Source organism: Pseudophryne corroboree, chromosome 4 (assembly GCF_028390025.1).
Source record: "Pseudophryne corroboree isolate aPseCor3 chromosome 4, aPseCor3.hap2, whole genome shotgun sequence".
In the NCBI taxonomy this organism is placed as follows: domain Eukaryota; kingdom Metazoa; phylum Chordata; class Amphibia; order Anura; family Myobatrachidae; genus Pseudophryne; species Pseudophryne corroboree.
Genome location: NC_086447.1, coordinates 795,808,301 through 795,831,426, shown reverse-complemented (window position 1 = coordinate 795,831,426; position 23,126 = coordinate 795,808,301). Strand labels below are relative to the sequence as shown.

The 23,126-nt window shown below is 42.7% G+C and overlaps 1 protein-coding gene across 5 annotated transcripts in view; it reads left to right on the top strand.

Moving 5' to 3' along the window:
- The window catches only part of PREPL (prolyl endopeptidase like), a 180,007-nt gene that overhangs the window by 12,427 nt on the left and 144,454 nt on the right, over window positions 1-23,126 (top strand). For all 5 annotated transcript variants that reach the window (XM_063918366.1, XM_063918368.1, XM_063918365.1 and 2 more), the window contains exon 5: window positions 7,369-7,572. In XM_063918366.1, coding sequence (XP_063774436.1) covers window positions 7,369-7,572 — 204 coding nt within the window. The remainder of the gene's footprint in view (window positions 1-7,368; window positions 7,573-23,126) is intronic.

Genomic DNA, 23,126 nt, shown 5'->3' with positions numbered 1-23,126 from the left:
ATCTCACCCCTTTTATCCCCTGTGTGGGTGGAATTTTGAAAAATCCCTTCTTAGTGGGTGCCTACGTCAAAAGCAAGCTACTGTCCAAATTTCAAGTTCCTAGTTCTCATGGTTTTGTGATGAGTAAGTGGTAGTTGCTATATATATATATATATATATATATATATATATATATATATATATATATATATATATATATATATATATATATATATATATATATATATAAATATATATATATATATTTATATATATATATATATACTATCTCTCCCAGGTTTGGCACTCCATGCTTCTCACATAACTGCGCCGGTGCCATCACAAGAGAAATCTAACAACGTGCTGAGCTGTGGCACTCAGGCTTTTGTAAAACTTCACAGGAGTCGGTGGCTATAGATCAACGTTTCAGTATTTATACATATTGTTCCTGATGACAATATGTATAAATATTGAAACGTTGATCTATATCCACGACTCCTGTGAACTTTTCAAAAGCCTGACTGCCGCAGCTCTGCACGTTGTTTTATATATATATATATATATATATATATATACATACACAGGTTGAGTATCTCTTATCCAAAATGCTTGGGACCAGAAGTATTTTGGATATCGGATTTTTCCGTATTTTGGAATAATTGCATACCATAATGAGATATCATGGTGATGGGACCTAAATTTAAGCACAGAATGCATTTATGTTACATATACACCTTATACACATAGCCTGAAGGTAATTTTAGCCAATATTTTTTATAACTTTGTGCATTAAACAAAGTGTGTGTACATTCACACAATTCATGTATGTTTCATATACACCTTATATACACACAGCCTGAAGGTCATTTAATACAATATTTTTAATAACTGTGTGTATTAAACAAAGTTTGTACATTGAGCCATCAGAAAACAAAAGTTTCACTATCTCACTTTTTCTAAACAAAGTCCGTATTTCGGAATATTCCGTATTTCGGATATTTGGATATGGGATACTCAACCTGTATATATATATTATATAATATATATATATATATATATATATTAATATATGTATGTATGTATGTGTGTGTGTGTGTGTTCCTTGACACGCTATTATTGTATAGTAAGGTGAAATAACATTGGAGTCATTTTTTTTGTTAAATACAGCCCTCTTTGGGCAGCTTCCACAAAAGAAAGGACCCTTTGCCGATATGGGTCTGTAGAGGTAAGTACAAAGAGGTATCTTTGTGGAGCGCTCTTACTGTATTTGATGGATGAATCTAATATGTTTTTGTTTGTTTCTTATATAAACCAAGGATGACCTTATCAGTACCTTTATATACATATACACCCAAATGTTAAAAACACATATTTTTATTAAAATATAAAGGACATATTCAAAAATAAGTTTCTGTAATCGTTTTTTTTTACACAAATGTTGATCACTAGGAAACCATGTTTATACAGTTTTTGTTCATACAGTAAAAATATCAAAAAAATATTTTTGTTTCAACCAACGCGTTTCATCTATGGCGACTTCTTCAGGGGTGTTTAATTCTCAGGCAAAAATAGTTTCCTTGTTATGATGCCAGAACTGTTTGGAATGATTTTCCTTCTCAAATGTTGATTGAATAGATGAAACCATACGTATAGGCAAATTGTTTTACTGGAAACATATTTAGAGTAGTCTCAATTAGTTTCCACAGCCTAATGACAGTTTCTCTTACGTCCTAGAGGATGCTGGGGACTCCAAAAGGACCATGGGGTATAGACGGGATCCGCAGGAGACATGGGCACACTATAAGACTTTGAATGGGTGTGAACTGGCTCCTCCCTCTATGCCCCTCCTCCAGACCTCAGTTATAGGAACTGTGCCCAGTTAGATTCTGTGCCCAGAGAGACTGGACACACACTAGGGGAGCTCTCCTGAGTTTCTCTGAAAAGACTTTGTTAGGTTTTTTATTTTCAGGGAGACCTGCTGGCTACAGGGTCCCTGCTTCGTGGGAGTGAAGGGAGAGAAGCAGACCTACTTCTTCTGAGTTAAAGGCTCTGCTTCTTAGGCTACTGGATACCATTAGCTCCAGAAGGTTCGATCATTTGGTGCGCCTAGCTGCTTGATCCCGGAGCCGCGGTTCAACCCCCACACAGAAGCCAGAAGAAAGAAGCCGGGTGAGTATATAGAAGAACAGAAGACTTCAGTAACGAGGTACAGCGCAGCGGTCGCGCTGCGCGCCATGCTCCTACACATACTTCCAACGGCACTTACAGGGCGCAGGGGGGGGGGGGGGGGCGCACCCTGGGCATTATGTTACTGAGGTAAAGACTGGCTGAAAGAGATATATTTTAAGTGCCTAGGCACTAAATATAAGCCCCCGCCAGTATAAAGATTCAAAATTGAGCGGGACTACAGCGCGCCGAGGTGGGTGCGTGGCTTAGCCCTCACAGCTTGCCAGCGCCATTTTCTCTCTTCACAGACTGCAAAGACGCTGGCCCGGACCTCCACTCTCCTGATCAAATAACAGGGAGCAAAACGGGGGGGGGCACAGTAATTTGGTGCTATTATAACAGCACAGACATCTGATATTCTTTCTCAGTATTGAAATAGGCGCTGGGGTGTGAGCTGGTAAACTCCCTCTGTGTTTCTCTAACAGGCTTCCCTGTGGGTCTATCCCCTATAGCCAGTGTGTGTGTGTGTGTGTGTGTGCGCGTGTCGGTACGGTGTGTCGACATGTCTGAGGCTGAGTGCTCCTCCCCGGAGGAAGTTGCTGGGGGCGCAGAGAAGGATTTGGGAGTGACTCTGTCGGCACCGCCGACTGCTGATTGGGTGAATATGTTGAGTGCATTGAATGCAAATGTGGTGTTATTGACCTCAGGGTCACAAAAGCGTTCATTTACCCAAATAGCGGATACGGATACCGACACGGACTCTGACTCCAGTGTCGACTATAGTGAGGCCAGTTTACATCCAAAATTGGTTAAGAGTATTCAGTACATGATTGTGGCTATTAAAGATGTTTTACATATTTCTGAAGTACCTGCTGTTCCTGATACAAGGGTTTGTTTGTATAAAGGAAAGAAGCCTGAGGTGACGTTTCCCCCCTCTCATGAAAGCAGGAAACGACATTAAAGGCCATTTATGTCACTACGGGTGCACTCCTCAGACCTGCCGTGGCGTCGGCATCGGTGAGTAGTGCTATTGCTAAGTGGGCGTATAATTTGGCATCTGACATGGATACCCTGGATAGGGATAACATTCTTTTGACTCTCGGTTATATCAGGGACGCTGCAGCTTACCTAAAGGATGCGGCGAGGGATATTGGCCTCTTGTGATCAAGGGCCAATGCCATAGCAGTCTCGGCCAGGAGAGCGCTGTGGATTCATCAATGGAATACTGATGCCGACTCCAAGAAAGCTATGGAAGCTCTCCCATATAAAGGTGGTGTCTACCGCTACAGCGGGTAAGTCATCCTTTCTTCCTTATGTTCAACAGGAAAAGGCACCCCATTATCAGATGCAGTCCTTTCGGCCTAATAAATACAAAAAAGGAAGAGGGTCGTCCTTCCTTGCCTCTAAATGTAGAGGTAGGGGAAAAAGGTCGCCTGCAGTGCCAGGCTCCCAGGACCAGAAGTCCTCCCCGGCCTCTGCCAAGTCCACCGCATGACGCTGGGGCTCCCCTATGGCAGTCCGTACCGGTGGGGGCGCGTCTCTGACTTTTCAGTCAGGTCTGGTTTCACTCGGGCCTAGATCTTTGGGTGTTAGACATAGTGTTCCAAGGGTACAAACTGGAGTTTCAGGAGGTGCTCCCCCCACCGATTTTTCAAATCGGCCTTGCCAGTTTCTATCTCAGAAAGGGAAGTAGTGAGTGCTGCGATACAAAAGCTGTGTCAGCAGAGTGTCATTGTCCCGGTACCCCCGTCTCAACAGGGAGAAGGGTTTTATTCGAACCTCTTTGTCGTACCAAAGCCGGACGGCTCAGTCAGACCGATCCTGAACCTAAAATCCCTCAATCTGTATTTGAAAACTTTCAAGTTCAAGATGGAATCTCTTCGAGCAGTGATCTCCAGTCTAGAAGGGGGGGATTTTATGCCATCAGTCGACATAAAAGATGCCTACTTACATGTCCCAATATATCCTCCACATCAAGCTTTCCTGAGGTTTGCGGTGCAGGATTGTCATTACCAATTTCAGACTTTGCCGTTTGGTCTTTCCACGGCCCCGAGGGTCTTAACCAAAGTGACGGCGGAAATGATGGTACTCCTACGCAAGCAGGGTGTCACAATTATCCCGTACTTGGACGATCTCCTGATAAAGGCGAGATCAAAGGAGCAGTTGCTAAGAAATGTGGAACTCTCCCTGACGGTTCTGCAACATCATGGTTGGATTCTAAATTTGCCAAAGTCACAGTTGATTCCGACAACTCGGCTACCTTTCTTGGGCATGATCCTGGACACGGAACTGCAGAGAGTGTTTCTTCCAGCGGAAAAAGCTTTGGAAATCCAATGCATGGTCAAGGAGATTAAAAAACCGGCAAGAGTGTCGATTCATCATTGCACTCGAGTGCTGGGGAAGATGGTTGCGGCTTACGAAGCCATTCCGTTTGGCAGGTTTCATGCCCGGGTGTTTCAGTGGGACCTGCAGGACAAATGGTCTGGGTCTCACCTGCACATGCACCGGAAAATAAGTCTATCTTCCAGGACCAGAATATCTCTCCTGTGGTGGCTTCAAAGTTCTCACCTCCTAGAGGAACGCAGGTTCGGGATCCAGGATTGGGTCCTGCTGACCACGGATGCAAGTCTCCAAGGCTGGGGAGCAGTCACACAAGGAAGAAGTTTCCAGGAAACTTGTCTCCACATAAACGTTCTGGAATTAAGGGCTATTTACAACGGCCTTCTGCAAGCGGAACACTGACTTCGAGGTCTACCTGTCCTGATTCAGTCGGACAACGTAACAGCGGTGGCGTACGTAAACCGCCAGGGCGGAACAAAGAGCAGAGCGGCGATGGCGGAGGCCACAAGAGTCCTCCGCTGGGTGGAAAAGCACGTGAGCTCTCTGTCAGCAGTCTTCCTTCCGGCCGTGGACAACTGGGAAGCAGACTTCCTCAGCAGGCACGATCTTCATCCAGGAGAGTGGGGTCTTCATCAAGAGGTCTTTGCAGAAGTGACAATTCCTCAAATAGACATGATGGCGTCTCGCCTCAACAAGAAGCTTCCGAGGTATTGTTCCAGGTCAAGGGACCCTCAAGCCAGTGCAGTGGACCCCTGGTAACTCCGTGGGTGTTTCAGTCGGTATATGTGTTCCCTCCACTTCCTCTCATTCCAAAAGTGTTGAGGATCATAAGACGAACAAGGGTTCCGGCAGTACTCGTAGTTCCAGATTGGCCACGGGGGGCCTGGTAACCGGATCTTCAGGAATTGCTCATAGAAGATCCTTGGCCTCTTCTTCTCAGAGAGGATCTGTTACTGCAGGTGCCATGCGTATTTCAAGACTTACCGCGGCTGCGTTTGACGGCGTGGAGGTGGAACGCCAAGTCCTAGCTCGAAAGGGTATTCCTGGGGAAGTCATCCCCACTCTCCTTAAGGCTAGAAAGGAGGTCACGGCGAAGCATTATCACCGTATTTGGAGAAAATGTGTTGTGGTGTGAAGCCAAGAAAGCTCCTATGGAGGAGTTTCAGCTGGGTCGTTTCCTCCATTTTTTGCAGGCAGGTGTGGATGCAGGCCTAAACTTGGGTTCCATAAATGTGCAGATTTCGGCTTTATCTATTTTCTTTCAAAAAGAATTGGCTGCCCTTCCAGAGGTTCAGACTTTCGTGAAGGGAGTGCTGTACATCCATCCTCCGTTTGTGCCACCCGTGGCTCTGTGGGATCTTGACGTGGTGTTGCAATTTCTTATGTCTCACTGGTTTAAACCTTTGCGAAAGGTTGAGTTGAAATTTCTCACTTGGAAAGTGGTCATGCTTTTGGCCTTGGCGTCTGCAAGACTTGTGTCGGAGTTGGCGGCCCTATTTGATTTTCCATGAGGATAGAGCGTAATTGAGAACTCGTCAACAATTTCTGCCGAAGGTGGTTTCTTCGTTTCACATAAACCAACCCATTGTGGTGCCTGTGGCTATGGGTGCCTTGGCTATGTCAAAATCTCTTGATGTTGTTAGAGTTTATGTCGCCAGAACGGCTCAAATCAGATAATCAGAGACTCTGTTTGTCCTATATGCTCCCAACAAAATTGGGGCTCCTGCTTCCAAGCCGACTATTGCATGCTGGATCTGTACTACGATTCGGCATGCTCATTCTACGGCTGGATTGCCGTTACCGAAGTCAGTGAAAGCTCATTCTACCAGAAAGGTGGGCTCATCTTGGGCGGCTGCCTGAGGAGTCTCTGCGCTTCAACTTTGCCGAGCAGCTACGTGGTCGGGTTCAAACACTTTTGCTAAGTTCTACAAGTTTGATACCCTGGCTAATGAGGACCTCATGTTTGCTCAATCGGTGCTGCAGAGTCGTCCGCACTCTCACGCCTGGTCTGGAGCTTTGGTATAGACCCCATGGTCCTTTTGGAGTCCCCAGCATCCTCTAGGACGTAAGAGAAAATAGGATTTTAATACCTACCGGTAAATCCTTTTCTCCTAGTCCGTAGAGGATTCTGGGCGCCCATCCCCAGTGCGGACTGTTCCTTGCAGTTGTATTGATAGTTGTTTTCGGTTACACGAAGGTTGTGTATCGGTTATATTCAGCTTGTTGCTGTCCTTAGTTCATACTGTTATCTGGTATTCCTGGTAATCCAGTTGTACGGTGTGTTGTGGTGTGAGCTGGTATGTATCTCGCCCTTAGTTTAACAAAAATCCTTTTCCTCGAAATGTCCGTCTCCCTGGGCACAGTTCCTATAACTGAGGTCTGGAGGAGGGGCATAGAGGGAGGAGCCAGTTCACACCCATTCAAAGTCTTATAGTGTGCCCATGTCTCCTGCGGATCCCGTCTATACCCCATGGTCCTTTTGGAGTCCACAGCATCCTCTACGGACTAGGAGAAAAGGATTTACTGGTAGGTGTTAAAATCCTATTTTTTGCTGGATTCCCTATTTGTGAGATTCTAAAGGCTTAGATTAGAATCAAATAACTTCTAACTGTTGTCATATTTTTTAGTCTTTTCCAGCAGCAATCCTACACGTTTGTGTGCTCTGGAATCCAAATATGCATGTATGTATGTATGTGTGTATGTATGTATGTATGTATGTGTATATATATATATATATATATATATATATATATATAATATGTATTATATTATAATAAAATATGTATGTTATATATATTTAGCATGACTGAAGTTTCTCTGGAGAGCCAATGATTTGAATACAATTTTTTTTTTTATTTTTTTTTTATTAATTGCTTGTTACAGGTGAAACCAGCCAGGAGGTTTTGTTTTGCCCAGAAGATGTTGGTTTGCAAGATCACTTAATTCAACGCATCAGAGTTTCACTTGGTCAAAGTTTTTTGGCAATTGCTCTGAAAGGTTATGAAAGGGAAGAGTCCGTCTGTATTGTTGTGAAATCGGAAGATGTGGCAGAAATAGTTTGCAGTATACCAAATGTTTTCAGTTTTGGTAAGTTGAAACTACTTGATCTTAAGGTGGAATGGTGTGGATTTCAGATGTGTGAAATTGCCTGAACTAGACACAGGAGATGTATCAAGATAAAGTGGAGAGAGATAAAGTGCCAACAATCCGCTTCTGTCACTTTTAAAGGCTGTACTAGGAAAATGACAGAAGCTGATTTGTTGGTACTTTGTCTCTCCAAGGCTTGATAAAGATCAGTCTTAAATGGCACCACAGCAGTGTGTACGCTTCGTGGACTATAGCATAGCAGGTGAAAATATATCGCTGTACATTTGTGAAACTTGTAATGATGGTAACAAAGCAAAAAAGGTAGTGTTGCTCATGGGACTTTAAAACACTGGAGTCCAGTGTTTTCTTAGAAGATCCAAGGACTGGTGCGGTCTTTGATTCCTCTCCTGGCGCTGCCTTCCTCCTCTCAGCTGAAGCTCCACTCTGTATAGGGACAAATACAGCTTTGTGATTTAATATCGTGGTTGTGTGAAAGTTTATTACAGATTGCCCAATTCAAATCTGTGTCTGCCTATTTAAAATAGTATTAGGCTCTTACCTGTACTATAGGCTTCCAATGCATTCCATTGGCTGCTCTAATAAGTGATATTTTGACCAAGACTGTTCCAGACTTCTCTCATGCGCTGTCCCAACTTGTGCTGACTTTCCTTCAGGATTACCCTTGGCTTTTTGCAGTCCATATGTGTACTAGTTGCTGCTCAGTTGACCATTCCTTGCTTGATTTGGCACCAGCTCATCCCTGAGGCAGGGCAGAGAGCTGCAAACTTCCCTAATAAAAAGGGGGTTCTTTATACTAAACATCTATGTGCCAGTGCTAACCCAAGTTGGCAATATGGAATCCGCTGTCTTCCAGTCATCTATGACAGACATTTCAAAATAAATAAAATACTCTGTGGTGCGCAATAAATGTAACAAAGGCAGCTGTCACATATAAAAAAGGGAACACCACATCCCTGAAATTAAACCAGTATAAAACAGAATATATATCTATAGGCGCCCTTATAACCAAGATGAAAATAACTTAAAGGGGTTTTGGATAAAACACTCTTTTTAATATAACAAATACAACATTCACAATTATATATGAGATAGAAATTACAGCAGAGAAAATTGCACTGATCCCAAGTTAGAAAGTCTCTCACCCTCTATAGGATTTGTGGTGGGCAAATGCTTTAGCAAAGCAATGAGGTCCTGGTATAGTAACACGGCACCACCGCAAAGAGCTTTAATCCTTGAAGGAGAGTAGGGAACTCAGCAGCAAAATCTGTGGTAACCGGCGTCCATACAACTCGTTTCGGAGGCAATCTCCTTTTTCAAGCGTGGATAATATGGAGCCATCCAGAACAAATATTTATACCCCTTCTAATTGGGGCAATCACACCGTATGGGATGCGGTCAAGATGCCGCCGGCCGGAATCCCGGCGGTCGAAATACCGACGCCGGAATCCCGACCGCCACAATCCCGACATATTCTCCCTCCGTGGGTGTCCACGACACCCATAGAGGGAGAATATAATAGTGTGCCGAGTGTAGCGAGGCACCGTGCCCGCAGCGTGGCAAGTGAAGCGTGCCCGCAAGGGGCTGCGTTCCGCTCGCCACCCCTGTCGGGATTGTGTTGTCGGGATTCCGGCGTCGGTATTTCGACCGCCGGGATTCCGGCCGGCGGTATTTAGTACTGATCCCCACCAAATACCGTTTGTGTGCTTCCGGATTTGTCAACTGGAAGGGATGCATGCATTCCCCTGTCAACTTCCGGTTGCATTCCGAAGCCGATTCAACAAATTCCCGCTTTTGTACTTCCGGATTCGTCAACCGGAAGTGACGCTTGCGATCCACCGCTAGCTTCTGGCTGCATTCCAAACGGTGGCCATCTTACGGGGATGACGTTTGTGTTTTACTTTAGACTTCCGCTTCGTGGCCATTTTTAATTCACATTAGAATAGAATTCAGGTTTGGATGGTTCGGCTACCCTTTCTGCTCACATTTACTTAGCCGTACTTTGTATTCCGGGCTAGTCCATCCCTAAACCGGGAGAAAGGGAAACCCTTTTTCTCTTACGTCCTAGAGGATGCTTGAGTCCATATTAGTACCATGTGGTATAGACGGGTCCACCAGGAGCCATGGGCATTTTAAGACTTTAATAGTGTGGGCTGGCTCCTCCCTCTATGCCCCTCCTACCAGACTCAGTTTAGAAAATGTGCCCGGAGGAGCCGGTCACAGCTAGGGGAGCTTCTTTGGTTTTATTTTATTTTTAAGAGTAATTGGGCACAGAGAGGCTGCTGGCAACAGCCTCCCTGCTTCGTGGGACTTAGGGGTGGAGTAGTGACCAACCCTCTGAGGTTAATGGCCACTATCTCCGCTGACAGGACACTGAGCTCCTGAGGGTGATGATCGTTAGCCCCCGATGCGACCGTTCACTCCCGCAGCATGCCATCACCCCCTAACAGAGCCAGAAGATCGAGATGGTGAGTGTGTCACCGGTGACCCGACATGCGGGGAGCCGGTGTGCATGGCGGCTACAGGGTTGGAGCGCAGTACTAACAATGCGCTCCGGAAGGCTCAGCGATACAGGTGCGACGCTGTGAGGGGCGCCCTGGGCCAGCGCAATACCCTTACAAATGGTCACTCATGCTATCAATGGTCACTCATGCTATCACCAGCGCCATTTTCTCCCTGCAGATCCACACTCTGAGGCGCTGACAGGGAGCGCTGACCCTCCACGACTCCAACTATCCTGTACGGTACCAAGGTGGTTGTAGAAGGGGAAGGAGACTGTCTTTTTAACTGTGTAGTTCTATTAAGGGTACACAGTCAGCGCCAGGCAATTATTCTATAACTGCTTACTGAGGCGCTGTGTTCTTGGCTCCAAGCTCTGTGTTTCTCTGAAGGTACTTTGGGGGAAACTGTGTCTGACACGTGTGCGTGTGTGTGTGTGTGTGTGTGTGTGTATGCAACTTTCTCACATAACCATGTCCAGGGACTCTGTGTCTTGTGTGGCAGAATATGTATCTTCTCCAGAGGACTCCATTCCATGTACACAGGAATGTAATATTTTGTCTCCGCCTTCCGAATCCGAGCCCCAGTGGGTAGCTTCTATTAAGGGAATGATATCCCAGATTTCTACTAGGATTGCGCATTATGAGACTGAATCACAGATTTTAAAGCAATCTGTGAAGATTTTGTCTGGTTCTGTCCCCATTACCTCAAAATCCCCTGGTGTATCCAAGAAACGTGCGCTTGCTCAGATTATGCAAGTCGACACTGACACGGCAGAGGGTGATGCGGATATGCGGGGGATGGTGAGGCTTCCCTAGCAAGAGGAGTGCAACTCATGATTGAGGCTATTAGGGATGTGTTACACATTACTGACAAACCACCTGAACAGGTAGAGGAGGCTTACTTTACAGACAATAAGAAAGCCTCCCTGACCGTCCCTGCGTCTAAGGGATTAAACGCTTTATTTGAAAAATCCTGGGAAAATCCAGAGAAACAATTCCAGATCCCAAAGAGGGTTCTTGTGGCTTTTCCTTTCCCTGAGGATGATAGGAAAAAGTGTGAAAACCAACCTATAGTAGACGCTCCTGTATCTAGACTGTCTAAAAAAGTGGTTTTACCTGTCCCTGGGTCCGCTTTGAAAGAACCGGCAGACCACAAGATTGAAACTACGCTCAAATTCATATACACTGCTTCAGGAGTGGTGTTAAGGCCCACTATTGCCTGTGCACGGATTTCTAAAGCCATAGTAAAGTGGTCAGGCACATTACTAGAGGAATTAGATTCTATGGATAGAAGTGACATTGAATTGTTTTTACGTCACATACAGGATTCGGCGGGTTTCATGGTGGAGGCCATGAAGGACCTGGGTAATCTGACTGCAAGGACATCGTCCATGGCTGTCTCAGCACACAGGGGACTCTGGCTACGCGGAATCCAGGAGAAGTGTGGGCAACCTACCCTTCACAGGTCAGGCTCTATTTGGGGAAGCATTGGATGCGTAGATTTCCACGGCAACCGCTGGTAAGTCAACCTTTCTTCCCTCAGCCTCTCAGACGACAAAAGAAACCTTTTTCTACGTCTTCTATGCAGTCCTTTCGGTCTGCAAAAGCTAAAAAGTCCAAGACTCCTACCACTTTCTTCAGAGGTGGGCGAGCAAAATAAAAAAAAAACGGTACCTGCAGGTTCCCAAGACCAGAAACCTGCCTCTGTGTCCTCAAAATCCTCAGCATGACAGTGGACCTCCCTGCCTTGAGAAAGGGCAGGTGGGAGCGAAGGTCAGACGTTTCAGTCACGTCTGGGTGTCAATACAAAAACAGCGCTTCCATAGAATCGTGTAAAATTTATTCAATTGCACATGTAAATAAGATAAAACTAAAATCACAATACCGGCCAGTATTGAATCTTTAAATAACTATCTCATATGAACAGGTAGTAAATTTACATAACCACATACATAAAATTTTAAAACATCAATTTAGCAACTTCTCAATGGAAAATTCAATCCATATCCATAGGTACATTAGTCCCGGTGTTAGTAATACTCCTAGGATTATTAAAGTTCCTACAAGCAGCAGAAATCAGTGCACTGATATTGAAGCAGATGTTAATCAAGCTGTATTAATATGTTATTTAGCAATTTTAATGCGTTTGTTTTGCAGAGAGACAATAGTGCTATACAGCGTAGCAAGAGCGGCTTTTATCACCTGATTAACCAGTCTTTTAAATGGGTGGTTAATGACTTCTCCCGGCTCCTGGTGCTTTTTAAACCTTTAAACGGTGCCATATCTGGAGGGTCCAATTCGGGGACTGTTTGTTTGCTATTTCTACACAGCACGCGGAATTCACCACAAACAGTCCCCGAATTGGACCCTCCAGATATGGCAAAAAGATGCAATGATACGGGCTGTAACCCGGTATACCTGGGCTATTGCTATTCGTCAGGTGCAGGCTGCAGTATAGCCACTCCGGGCTAACGTAGGTGCAAAGATGGTGCAAGAACGTGGGACCAGGCTATACCTGTATGTGCCTGGACCTGGTGGTTGCACGGCTGGCGGAGGAGGGCTGGTTGGAGCTGTTCCCGGACTGATAAGAATCCTTGACCACTCAGCAACGAAAAGAACACAAAAAATCTCATGCCTGTAGAGACTATTTAATATCTGTCCTCTGTCAAATAGAAGAAACTGATTAATTGACGTTTTTTGCACTGTTGCTAGGCAACCTTTGGACGAACTGTTGCTAGGCAATAGTGGAGTATTAACACTACCGATAAGGGCCTCTTTATGATCGCATAAGGGAGTTGACTTATTAGAGTTGAATCTGCTTTACACCGCTGTTCTCTATATAGGGAAGTATGAGCTCTTTGAAAGACGCTGTCACTTGGTAACGAGGGACCGGAAGTGACGTCACGTCTGTACAACCAATGAATAGAAAGTTGCTGTGTTTACATATGCTAATGATTTGTGATACATATGTTTTGTTGAGATACGGAACGGCCACTTAGCAGCAAGCGACCGGATGTGATGCAGCGTCCACTAGACGAGTGGAAGCTTTCGGTGTCACTTGGCAACAAGGGTCCGGAAGTGACGTTGTGTCGGCTTAACCAGTGAATAGAGAGTGGTTATGTTTACATATGCTAATGATCTGTGACATATAGAGTCTCTTACGATTACTACATATGTCCTATTAAGACTAGGGAACGGAACGGTCGCCTAGCAATAAGGGACCGGATATGATGTGGCGCTCATTTGAATCAGTAGAAGCTTTCTATGTTAGATGAGCGCTTAGAAGGTTTTTTGTTTTAATAGTTTAATATGACTACAAATTAGCATATATAGTGGAGAAATTTGTAATTGTGAATTTCAAATGTTACAAAAAAAGGGAGGGGAAAAGGACTGGGATGAAGGGTAGGGGGGGGGGGGGGAAAGGGAAGGGTAAAGTCAGTTGCACAGGATAAGAATTTATAGAAGAAACCCCTAATTCATATATCTCATTAATTGTTCATATTGTCAAGGGGGTGCTACCACAGATCATATTGTAGATATGTAGCAAGGGGAAAGGAAAGGATCTGTCTTAGGTGCACAAATTTTAAAATATAACTTTTAATTATTGCCGTTAAAATTTTTATTTTTATTTTAACACTGTATCGTAGCGTATTCTACTGAGTAGCTATAATGCGAAATATTAAAACCACAAATAACAAATATGTGAAGATATAACAACACTGTGAATTACAGAAAAAGAAAATAAACATAGATTTAAAAAACTGAGCGTCTGTTTGGTGTCTGTTCTGTTATATCCCTGTTTTTATGTATATCAGTAATATTTCATGTTTGTGTTACACATAGATATATCTACATTCGAATAGTAACCTCAATGTTTTAGAAGAGTGTTTGTAGCACTTCAATGTTTCTGGCACAGAGCCCGGATTTGATGATTGGAGCGTGTGTTGCAATCTCAAGAGATATGATGAATTGTTTCTGTGTCCATTAATTTGTTGCTAGTCACTTACACTTACAAGATCAGTCATACATATATTTTGTGTGTCGTCACTCTCATTAATTCAAAAGACCGTTATAAACAGATAGCGCGTCCTATGGTATCAAATCCCCATATAAGTTTTACTACTATACAAATCTCCGTGTGATAGTATGATATCTCCGTTCAGAAATTGTCAGATTCTCAGTCATTTTATTTAGGATGTAGTATTCCACTATTAGTTCACCTCTCACTTCAAGTGTCAGGTGTCTAACTTGTATCGTAGGATCTCCTATTCATGTCCCCCTTGTATTATTGGTATTTAGTAATATTTAGTAATATCATATCACCTCTCACATGTAGTGTCAGGCGCATTGAGTATCGGGGAATAACCCCGTGATATTTCTCATACGTAAGATTGTATGCTGCTTCGCCTCTCACTTATAGTGTCAGGCGTGCTGTATATTGGGGGAGTGATCCTATGGTATTTTTCATGTAAGAAATTATATACCAATACACCTCTCACTCGTGGTGTCAGGTGTTGAATTCTATCTGAAGTTAGTTGTTCATAGATATCAAACTATGTATCACTAGAGATTTGTTCTGATGATAATACCAAATTATTACTCCCAAAGAGGGGTAAGGAGTAGATGGGGGGGGTTTAGATATAATATATGAATGGCGCTTAGCTGTTCATAACAATTGTGTGATGGTCTTGTACAGGAGAAGTTCACAATATGATAGGTGTGTATAGATAGATGTTAAATTACAGTCAGATATATAATAAATGCTCTACGGCTGGACTATATTCAGTCGATTGCTGTGATCTATTATGACTGATTAATTCATTAACTTTTCACCCATATGTGTGACTCAAAGTCAAGTATGCAGTCGGCGCTCTGTGATTAGATTAATTACTGTGATCTATTATGTATGATCAGATCGTTTTCTCTTCACCCAAATATATAGCTCAGGGTGATTTTACTATCAACATTGATAGGCATGCCGTGATTATCAGTAATCCTTTAATTAGGGTCTGGTGAGATAACCGTATAATCACCTACTGAGGACCAATTGCCTGTATAGATCCCTTAGGCAGAATATTGTTTATTATCAATATATGTACATTAATGTCTAACAGTTCTTTTAAGGTAAATCTGCACTTCAGTGACGACCAGCATCAGTGTCTACAAGCGGTATCCACTATATGCCGACTATTGTACTACCTCACAACCCACATGTAAATTGCCTGTCACAGCTTGCATACGCTGTGTGGTCTCGCTCATACGGGAGTGAGTGTGATGTTGAATTCTTCTATCACCTTAATAATTACCAGTGTTAATAGCGGTATTTTAAGAGCTGGCTATCATTCTGATATACACATATAATCACAGTATTGAAATTGCCTAGCTACAAATTCCTCTAAACGATCTCTATTATATTAGGGCTGATGTGATGTTTCACATCCCACACGTGGAGTGCCTATTGAGACTCGTATATCCCTATTGTGTACGTTTCATTATCTCATTCACTCGGGATTCTGAGACCTAGCAGTAAATTGTACTATGCTAAACACATTTCATTTTCTTAAACCATTTTTTGTTAATTTTATAATTTTTAAACAGGAGAGACAGACGCGTAGGACGCTCAGGTCCTACGTACGTTTCACAATAGCTTCGTCAGGGTAACCCGAGGCCGTTACTGGAGTACCCTTTTATTCCAACCGCTGCCTATCATTGTGTCCCGCGGGGAATTCAAACTCAAGTGACCGTTGCAATCAATAATGATCCGTTAGGATTGGTATGCCTGTGATGAGTGTAGCTCACGATATCGTGCAGAGTATACAAAATTGTATAAAATAATGATACAGTTTCCCCACAGTTTACTTACTCGCGGACAAACACCATTCTGCATCTATAGTGGTGTTTTGTTCTCGTAAATGTTAGACTCTCTACGCTGTATCCTGAGAGCAATGTCTGCCAATTATAAGGGTTCAAAGGTCCGCTCTCCCACCTCCCTGGGCCCATAAAATAATCTATATGGGAAACATCTATTAAAAATATGTATAGGTTGTTATTTCTAACAACCTTAGTGAACACTTGAATAGTTGTTTCCTGGAGTGTTACCTTTCTATTGGTGTATATATTCCATATTGATAAATGGTACATATGTACGTACATTGATGGGTGATGACGTTTGTTCTATGCATTATATAATAAAATAATTTCATTTATTGGGTATTTCTAATAAATAGTTCTAATCAAATGAGTGTACCAGAGTGAGTCGGTGTCTTATTCTTTGTATGTCGTGATAATGTGTACTTCTGGAAAAATAAAGAAATTTTGTTTGAAAGTATATTTTAAAAGAAAAAAGAGGGGAGAAAGAAAAAGACTTGTTCTCCGTATATAATCAAGAAGTGACTGGGATCTCTACTAATGAGTAGATGTGCATATCATAGATTAGTGTGTTACATGTGTCATTTGTATATTGAGTATAAAATGTTAATATCACTGGTGAATTTGTGAAAACATGGTGATTAACAGACAAAATCAAATCAAAAATTGGTGTGCCAAAATATATTGAAAGTGCAGGTGTAAAAAGGAGTGAAAGAAAAGTGTAATTGAAAATAATTATTATTTTTTTATTGTTGTTATTATTATTTTTTTGTATATTTGTGTATCTGTATATATATGTAGTGTTAAGCATAGTGGTGTTTCTAAAGGGAATACATATATAAATTTGGAAATTGGGCAACTGGTTCATAAGGTTAGATCAATCATCATCCGGTACATATGTATGTATTTAGTGTTTATTGATTGATATTTGGAAATGGTTATATATATAACCACTTTGGCTCATAATATACTCTTATATATACAGATGTAGTGATTTATCAAATGTATTAAGATTATAAAACCTCGAGGTAACAAGGTAAGTATGTGTTTCCATTGTATGTTGGTTCGTTATGCTGTAAACTTTATGAAAGATGTTGCTCATCGGACCCAGAGATAAGATGGTAAATAATTAGTATATCCTGCGGTAGGTATATACTGTATCTGATGGTATCAGAGATAGTTAATTTGCTCTGTGATGTCCATGTCTCCTATACCTGCTAGGCATTCCAGTTTCCTGGCTGATAGTTTTTGAGGAGGGAATGTCTGGTCATATTTCAGACATAATCTCCATGTCCTGATGGTTTGAGCCCCTTGATTTGTGATAGACTTCCAGGATCCATTTAGTGTGGATCTTCCTAGTGTATCTTCTTGTCCAATTTAATCAATGGGCCTGAGATCATAATTTACAAATTTTCCTTTTTTTTCCCCTGGAGAAAAGATGGGGAAAGAATGGATGCTTCCATTTATCTACCTTACCATGAAAATTTTAATTGTATATATATGATAAATAAAAAGAAGACAAGGAAATCTGAGATCGTTTTGAAGAGGGATTCATTGTATGGTGTATTCGTTTAGAGGAAGGGTTGATAGCTGTTATTTTCATTGATGCCATTAGGTGTCATTGTATTAAGGAGAAATATCCACCTAGTTTCTTTTTTCAAGAGTTCACCATCCAAGTTTCCTCCTCTGATGCCCAGAGAGATTTTCTCCATGGCAAAAATTTTTAATTCATTTGGGGAACTATCATGAAATTTCAGAAAATGTCTGGCCACAGGTGTCAGTGTCCTAAATCTTGCTTGATCTTTTCTTGCATTCCTGATAGAGCCAACATGCTCGAGAATCCTCTGTTTCAGGGGTCTTATTGTCTTACCTATATACTTTTTGCCACACGGGCATTGGAGGAGGTACACTACTCCCATGGTTCGACAATCTATGTAGTCTTTTATGTGCCATGTTTTCCGAAATTTATCCTGAAAGGATTTTGTTTCAACCATATACTGGCAGGCTTTACAGGTTTTGCATCTGAATGAGCCTGTTGTGTTGTAGAGGCTTCTAGTCACTTTCGTAAGGTGACTGCTCACCAGTGTATCCTTAAGACTTCTAGATCGTCGCCAACTAGCCTGGACTTTTTCGGGTAGAATTTTACAGAGATCATTGTCCGTCATGAGGACATGCCAGTGTTTCTGTAGAGTTTCTAGGATCCGTCTCCATTCTGTATTGAAAGTGCCGATGAACCTGGGACCACCAGCATCGTGTTGTTTTTTCACTTGATTAGGGATCAATAATGAATCTCTGGTTCTCTGATGTGTTTGTATCCTAGCCTCCCGTACCATTTTCCTGCTATATCCTCTTGCTTTGAATCTATCAGTAAGTTCACTGCACCGTTCTCTGAAGACATGAGGATTGGAACAGTTTCTTTTTGTCCTCAGAAATTCTCCTTTTGGTATCCCCTTAATCGTAGATGGTAGATGTGAGCTGCTGGCATGTAGGATGCTGTTTGTAGCAGTTTCTTTTCTATACAGATCAGTTGATAGCATGCCATCGTCCTCCATCTTAATCTTCAGGTCCAGAAAGTGTATCTCTTTCTGACTCATTTCTGAGGTTAGTTTAAGGTTGAGTGAGTTGTTATTCAATTTTAGAATGAATTCCTCCAGGATGTCTTTCTGCCCTTCCCATAGTATTAGGATGTCATCTATGAATCTTAGCCAGATGATAACATGTTCTGTATAGATGTCATTCTCCTCTGTAAATACATGTTCTTTCTCCCACCACCCCAGGTAGAGGTTTGCATATGTGGGGGCACACGTGGTCCCCATTGCAGTACCTCGTACCTGGAGATAGTGGGCCTCATTACACACAAAGTAATTTTTGGTCAAGACAAATCTCAACAAAATCAAGATGAAGTCATTAAAATCCCGTTCGTTGTTCATATTGAGGAAGTACTCAGAGGCCTTAATTCCTGCTTCATGATCTATACTTGTATATAAACTTTCAACATCACAGCTTACCAACCATGCACCTGTTGGTAGTGTGATGTCCTGTATCTTCATAAGTACATCTAGGGTGTCACGAATATATGAAGGCAGAGTTGTTACATGGTTTCTGAGATGATAGTCGACGAAAATGCTAGCTTTTTCCGTTAAGCTGCCTATTCCTGACACAATCGGTCTGCCAGGGGGTTTGTGTCAATCTTTATGCACTTTAGGCAACAGATATAATGTAGGAGTTCTGGGGTTTTCAACTTGGAGAAATTCCTTATCTTGGGTGGTTATAATGCCCTTCTGATGTGCCTCCAGTATGATTCTATCATATAGATTCTTGTAATTGCTGGTAGGATTGAATATTAGACGCTTATAGCAGCTTTGGTCTTGTAGCTGTCTGGATAGTTCTTTTATGTACTCCTCACGGGGCCATAGTACAATGTTCCCCCCCTTATCGGAGGGTTTAATGATCACATCTTGCCACTGTTCCATTTCCCTTAGGGCTTGTCTCTCTTCCTTTTGTAAGATTATCACAGCAGCCATCTGAGGATCCCAATTCTTGTAAGCTATCTAAATCCCTGGATACCAGATCTAGGAAGACTTTCACAGGGGGGCATATTGAGAAGTCCGGAAAGAAGGTTGATTTCTTTTTAATTATTGTTTGGGATTGGGATTGATGTATCAGTGAATCCACCTCTCCCTCCTTCTGTAATTCTTCCAATACAGAGATCGCCAATTGATCTTCATTTGACAGATCCAATTCCAGTTGATTCCCCATCATGGCAGTGGTACCAATTCTATCCTTTTCCTTGGTAGAGTTTGCAAAAAACTTTTTTAAAAGTATTTTACGTGTGAAGAGATTTAGGTCTTTCTCACACTCAAAGCGATCAAATCTCCTCTGAGGTGAAAAGGATAATCCTTTATTGAGAAGCTTTATTTGATCAGGGGTAAGAGTCCTGGTTGACAGGTTGATAATTTTTAAAGAGTCCGTTTGCTCAGACTTCACTTCCTGTAGTTTCGTCTCTCTCGTGGTTCCTCTCCCCAGTCTCGTTCTTCTCTTTTCCTTCTGGTTCCTCTGCCCCCTCCTTGTCCTTTTGTATTTGTATTTGTTTTGGAGTGTCTGGGTGTTTGTCCTAAAAAACCCCTTTCTCTCTGAAAGTTGGTCACACTTGATCCTTCCCCTTCTGACGAATCTATATCAGATGTACTATAATTGAGATGGTTATCGGAATCTTGCTTGGAGGATCTTGTTCTCCATTTAAAGACTTTATTGTTGGAATAGTCATTTTTGTCTCTTTGCATTTTATTTCTCTTCCTCTCCATAATCATTTTTTCAACATGAAATATTACTGATATACATAAAAACAGGGATATAACAGAACAGACACCAAACAGACGCTCAGTTTTTTAAATCTATGTTTATTTTCTTTTTCTGTAATTCACAGTGTTGTTATATCTTCACATATTTGTTATTTGTGGTTTTAATATTTCGCATATTAGCTACTCAGTAGAATACGCTACGATACAGTGTTAAAATAAAAATAAAAATTTTAACTGCAATAATTAAAAGTTATATTTTAAAATTTGTGCACCTAAGACAGATCCTTTCCTTTCCCCTTGCTACATAACTGAATTTCAAATGTTGTAAGCAATTTTTAAAAGTTTATATGGTTCTGTTTCCATGGTGACTGAGATAAACATATGGGGCAGCCATATTCTAACAGGTGCTCCCCATATGTGATCTAGAGGTCGATTGCTGGAAAGTACAATAAAAGGATCACCATGAGGAGGGATAAGCACACTTTACCTTGATAAAGAACCCAGAAGGGATTGAAACGCGTTGGTGGAGCGCAGGTGACCCCGCAGTGTTTCTTAGAGGAACCGAATACCGGATACCAGCGAACCGTTTCCCGGGAGGCCAGCTGGAACTATATATACATCTGTTTGAGAACTTTTTCGGGTTCTCAAACTGTCCGGTAATTATTTCTTCTATTACCTGTTTGGGATATCATCTGACGTTCAGTGTGCTCATACATTGGTTCCACATCGGGGACTATATGTTCTTTTAATATTATCTGTTGTCCAGTCTGTATTTTAAAATAAAAAAAAGAACGTATTACACTAGATACGGTTCTCTTTCTGTCTTTTTATGATTACTACGACTGAGACATTGGCATCCCAGAAAATTCCTAGGAAGAATTGTGACATTTGAAAGACGAGATTATACGCTGGATGTTGAATTTACCACAGGAACGTAATTAAAAGCAGCATTGTTACTGATATTTATTGTAACAGACATTGAGATAAATCCTGGCGCCACTTATAGTCTATTGCACAATCTCTGTTTTTTTGATAGGACGGCTGTGTATGTCTGGACTGGTGGTGGCGCGGCTGTCGGAGTTGGGCTGGTTGCAGCGGTAACCGGATTGGTAAGGCGGCTGACTTAAGATGCGTTTCACCCAGGGGGCTTGCTCACTTCCTGTATCTTCCCAAGTCACATTTGGAGCCGACAAGGAGATTGTCTTTCCTGGGGATGATCCTCGACACGGAAGTGCAGAGTGTATTTCTACCGGTGGAGAAAGTATAGGTGATCCAAACTCCGGGATGTCTTGAAGCCTTCCCGGGTATCGGTTCATCAGTGCATTCACCTTCTGGGGAAGATGATTGCCTCCTACGAGGCTCTCCAGTACGTAAGATTTCATGCATGGTCCTTCCAAGTAGATTTCTTGGACAAGTGGTCGGGGTCTTATCTGCACATGCACCAGAGAATACGTCTGTTGCCAAAAGCCAGGATTTCACTCCTGTGGTGGCTACAATTGTCTCACCATCTAGAGGGCCGCAGGTTCGGGATTCAGAACTGGATCCTTCTAACCACGGATGCAAGTCTCAGAGGTTGGGGCACAGTCACCCAAGGGGAAACCTTCCAAGGAAGGTGGTCAAGTCTGGAATCCATTCTTCCAATCGATATTTTGGAACTAAGGGCCATGTACAACTCTCTTCTACAAGCGGCACATCTTCTACAAGATTGGGCCATTCAGGTGCAGTCGGACAATGTAACGATGGTGGCCTACATAAACCGACAGAGCGGAACGAAGAGCATAGCTGCAGTGTCAGGGGTAAAAAGAATCCTCCTCTGGGCAGAAAGACACGCGTTGGCGCTGTCAACAATCTTCATTCCGGGAGTGGACATCTGGGAAGCGGATTTTCTCAGCAGACACGATTTCCATCCAGGACAGTGGGGCCTCCAACCGGAGGTGTTCACGGAGGTGACAAATCTTTGAGGTGTACCTCAAATAGATATGATGGCCTCCCGTCTCCACAAGAAGCTTCGGAGGTTACTGTTCCATGTCAAGAAACCCACAAGCAGTGGCGGTGGACGCGCTGGTAACTCCCTGGGTGTTCCAGTCAATGTACGTGTTTCCTCCACTTCCACTCATTCCAAGGATTCTAAAACTCGTAAAGAGAACAAGAGTTCAGGCAATCCTCATTGCTCCGGACTGGCCAAGAAGGGCTTGGTACGCGGATCTTCTGGATCTAATGCTGGAAGACCCGAGGCCTCTTCCTCTTTGGGAGGACCTTCTGCAACAGGGGCCTTTTGCTTATCAAGACTTACCTTGGCTACGTTTGACAGCATGGAGGCTGAACGCCAGATCTTAGCTCGGAAGGGCATTCCGAACAAGGAAATTCCTACCCTGATACAGGCTAGGAAAGGAGTAACGTCTAAACCAGTGATTTTCAACCTTTTTTTACTCGCGGCACACCGAACAATATTTTAAAATTCCCAAGGCACACCATCAGTTCCCCACCGAAAAAAACAAAAAGCACACATTGGCCCTCACAGTAAAAAAAATTCCACACATACATTGGCCTACACAGAAAAAACAATCACATTGCTCCCCACATAAATCATGTTGCTCCCTACATAAATCAATCACATTTCTCCCCACATGAATCCTATTGCTCCCCACATTATTTATTCACATTGTTCCCACCATAAATCCATATAAATCCTTATTCTCTCTGCATAAATCCTATTGAAATCCTATTGTTCCCCACAGGATAAATAACATAACAAATATTAGCCCCTACCGGTCAGCTGTCCTCCTTGCAAATACTGAGCAGCGGGCGGTCGGGCAGGTGTGGATGTGAGTGGACAAGGAAAGCTGTGTATGCAGGTGGGAACTGG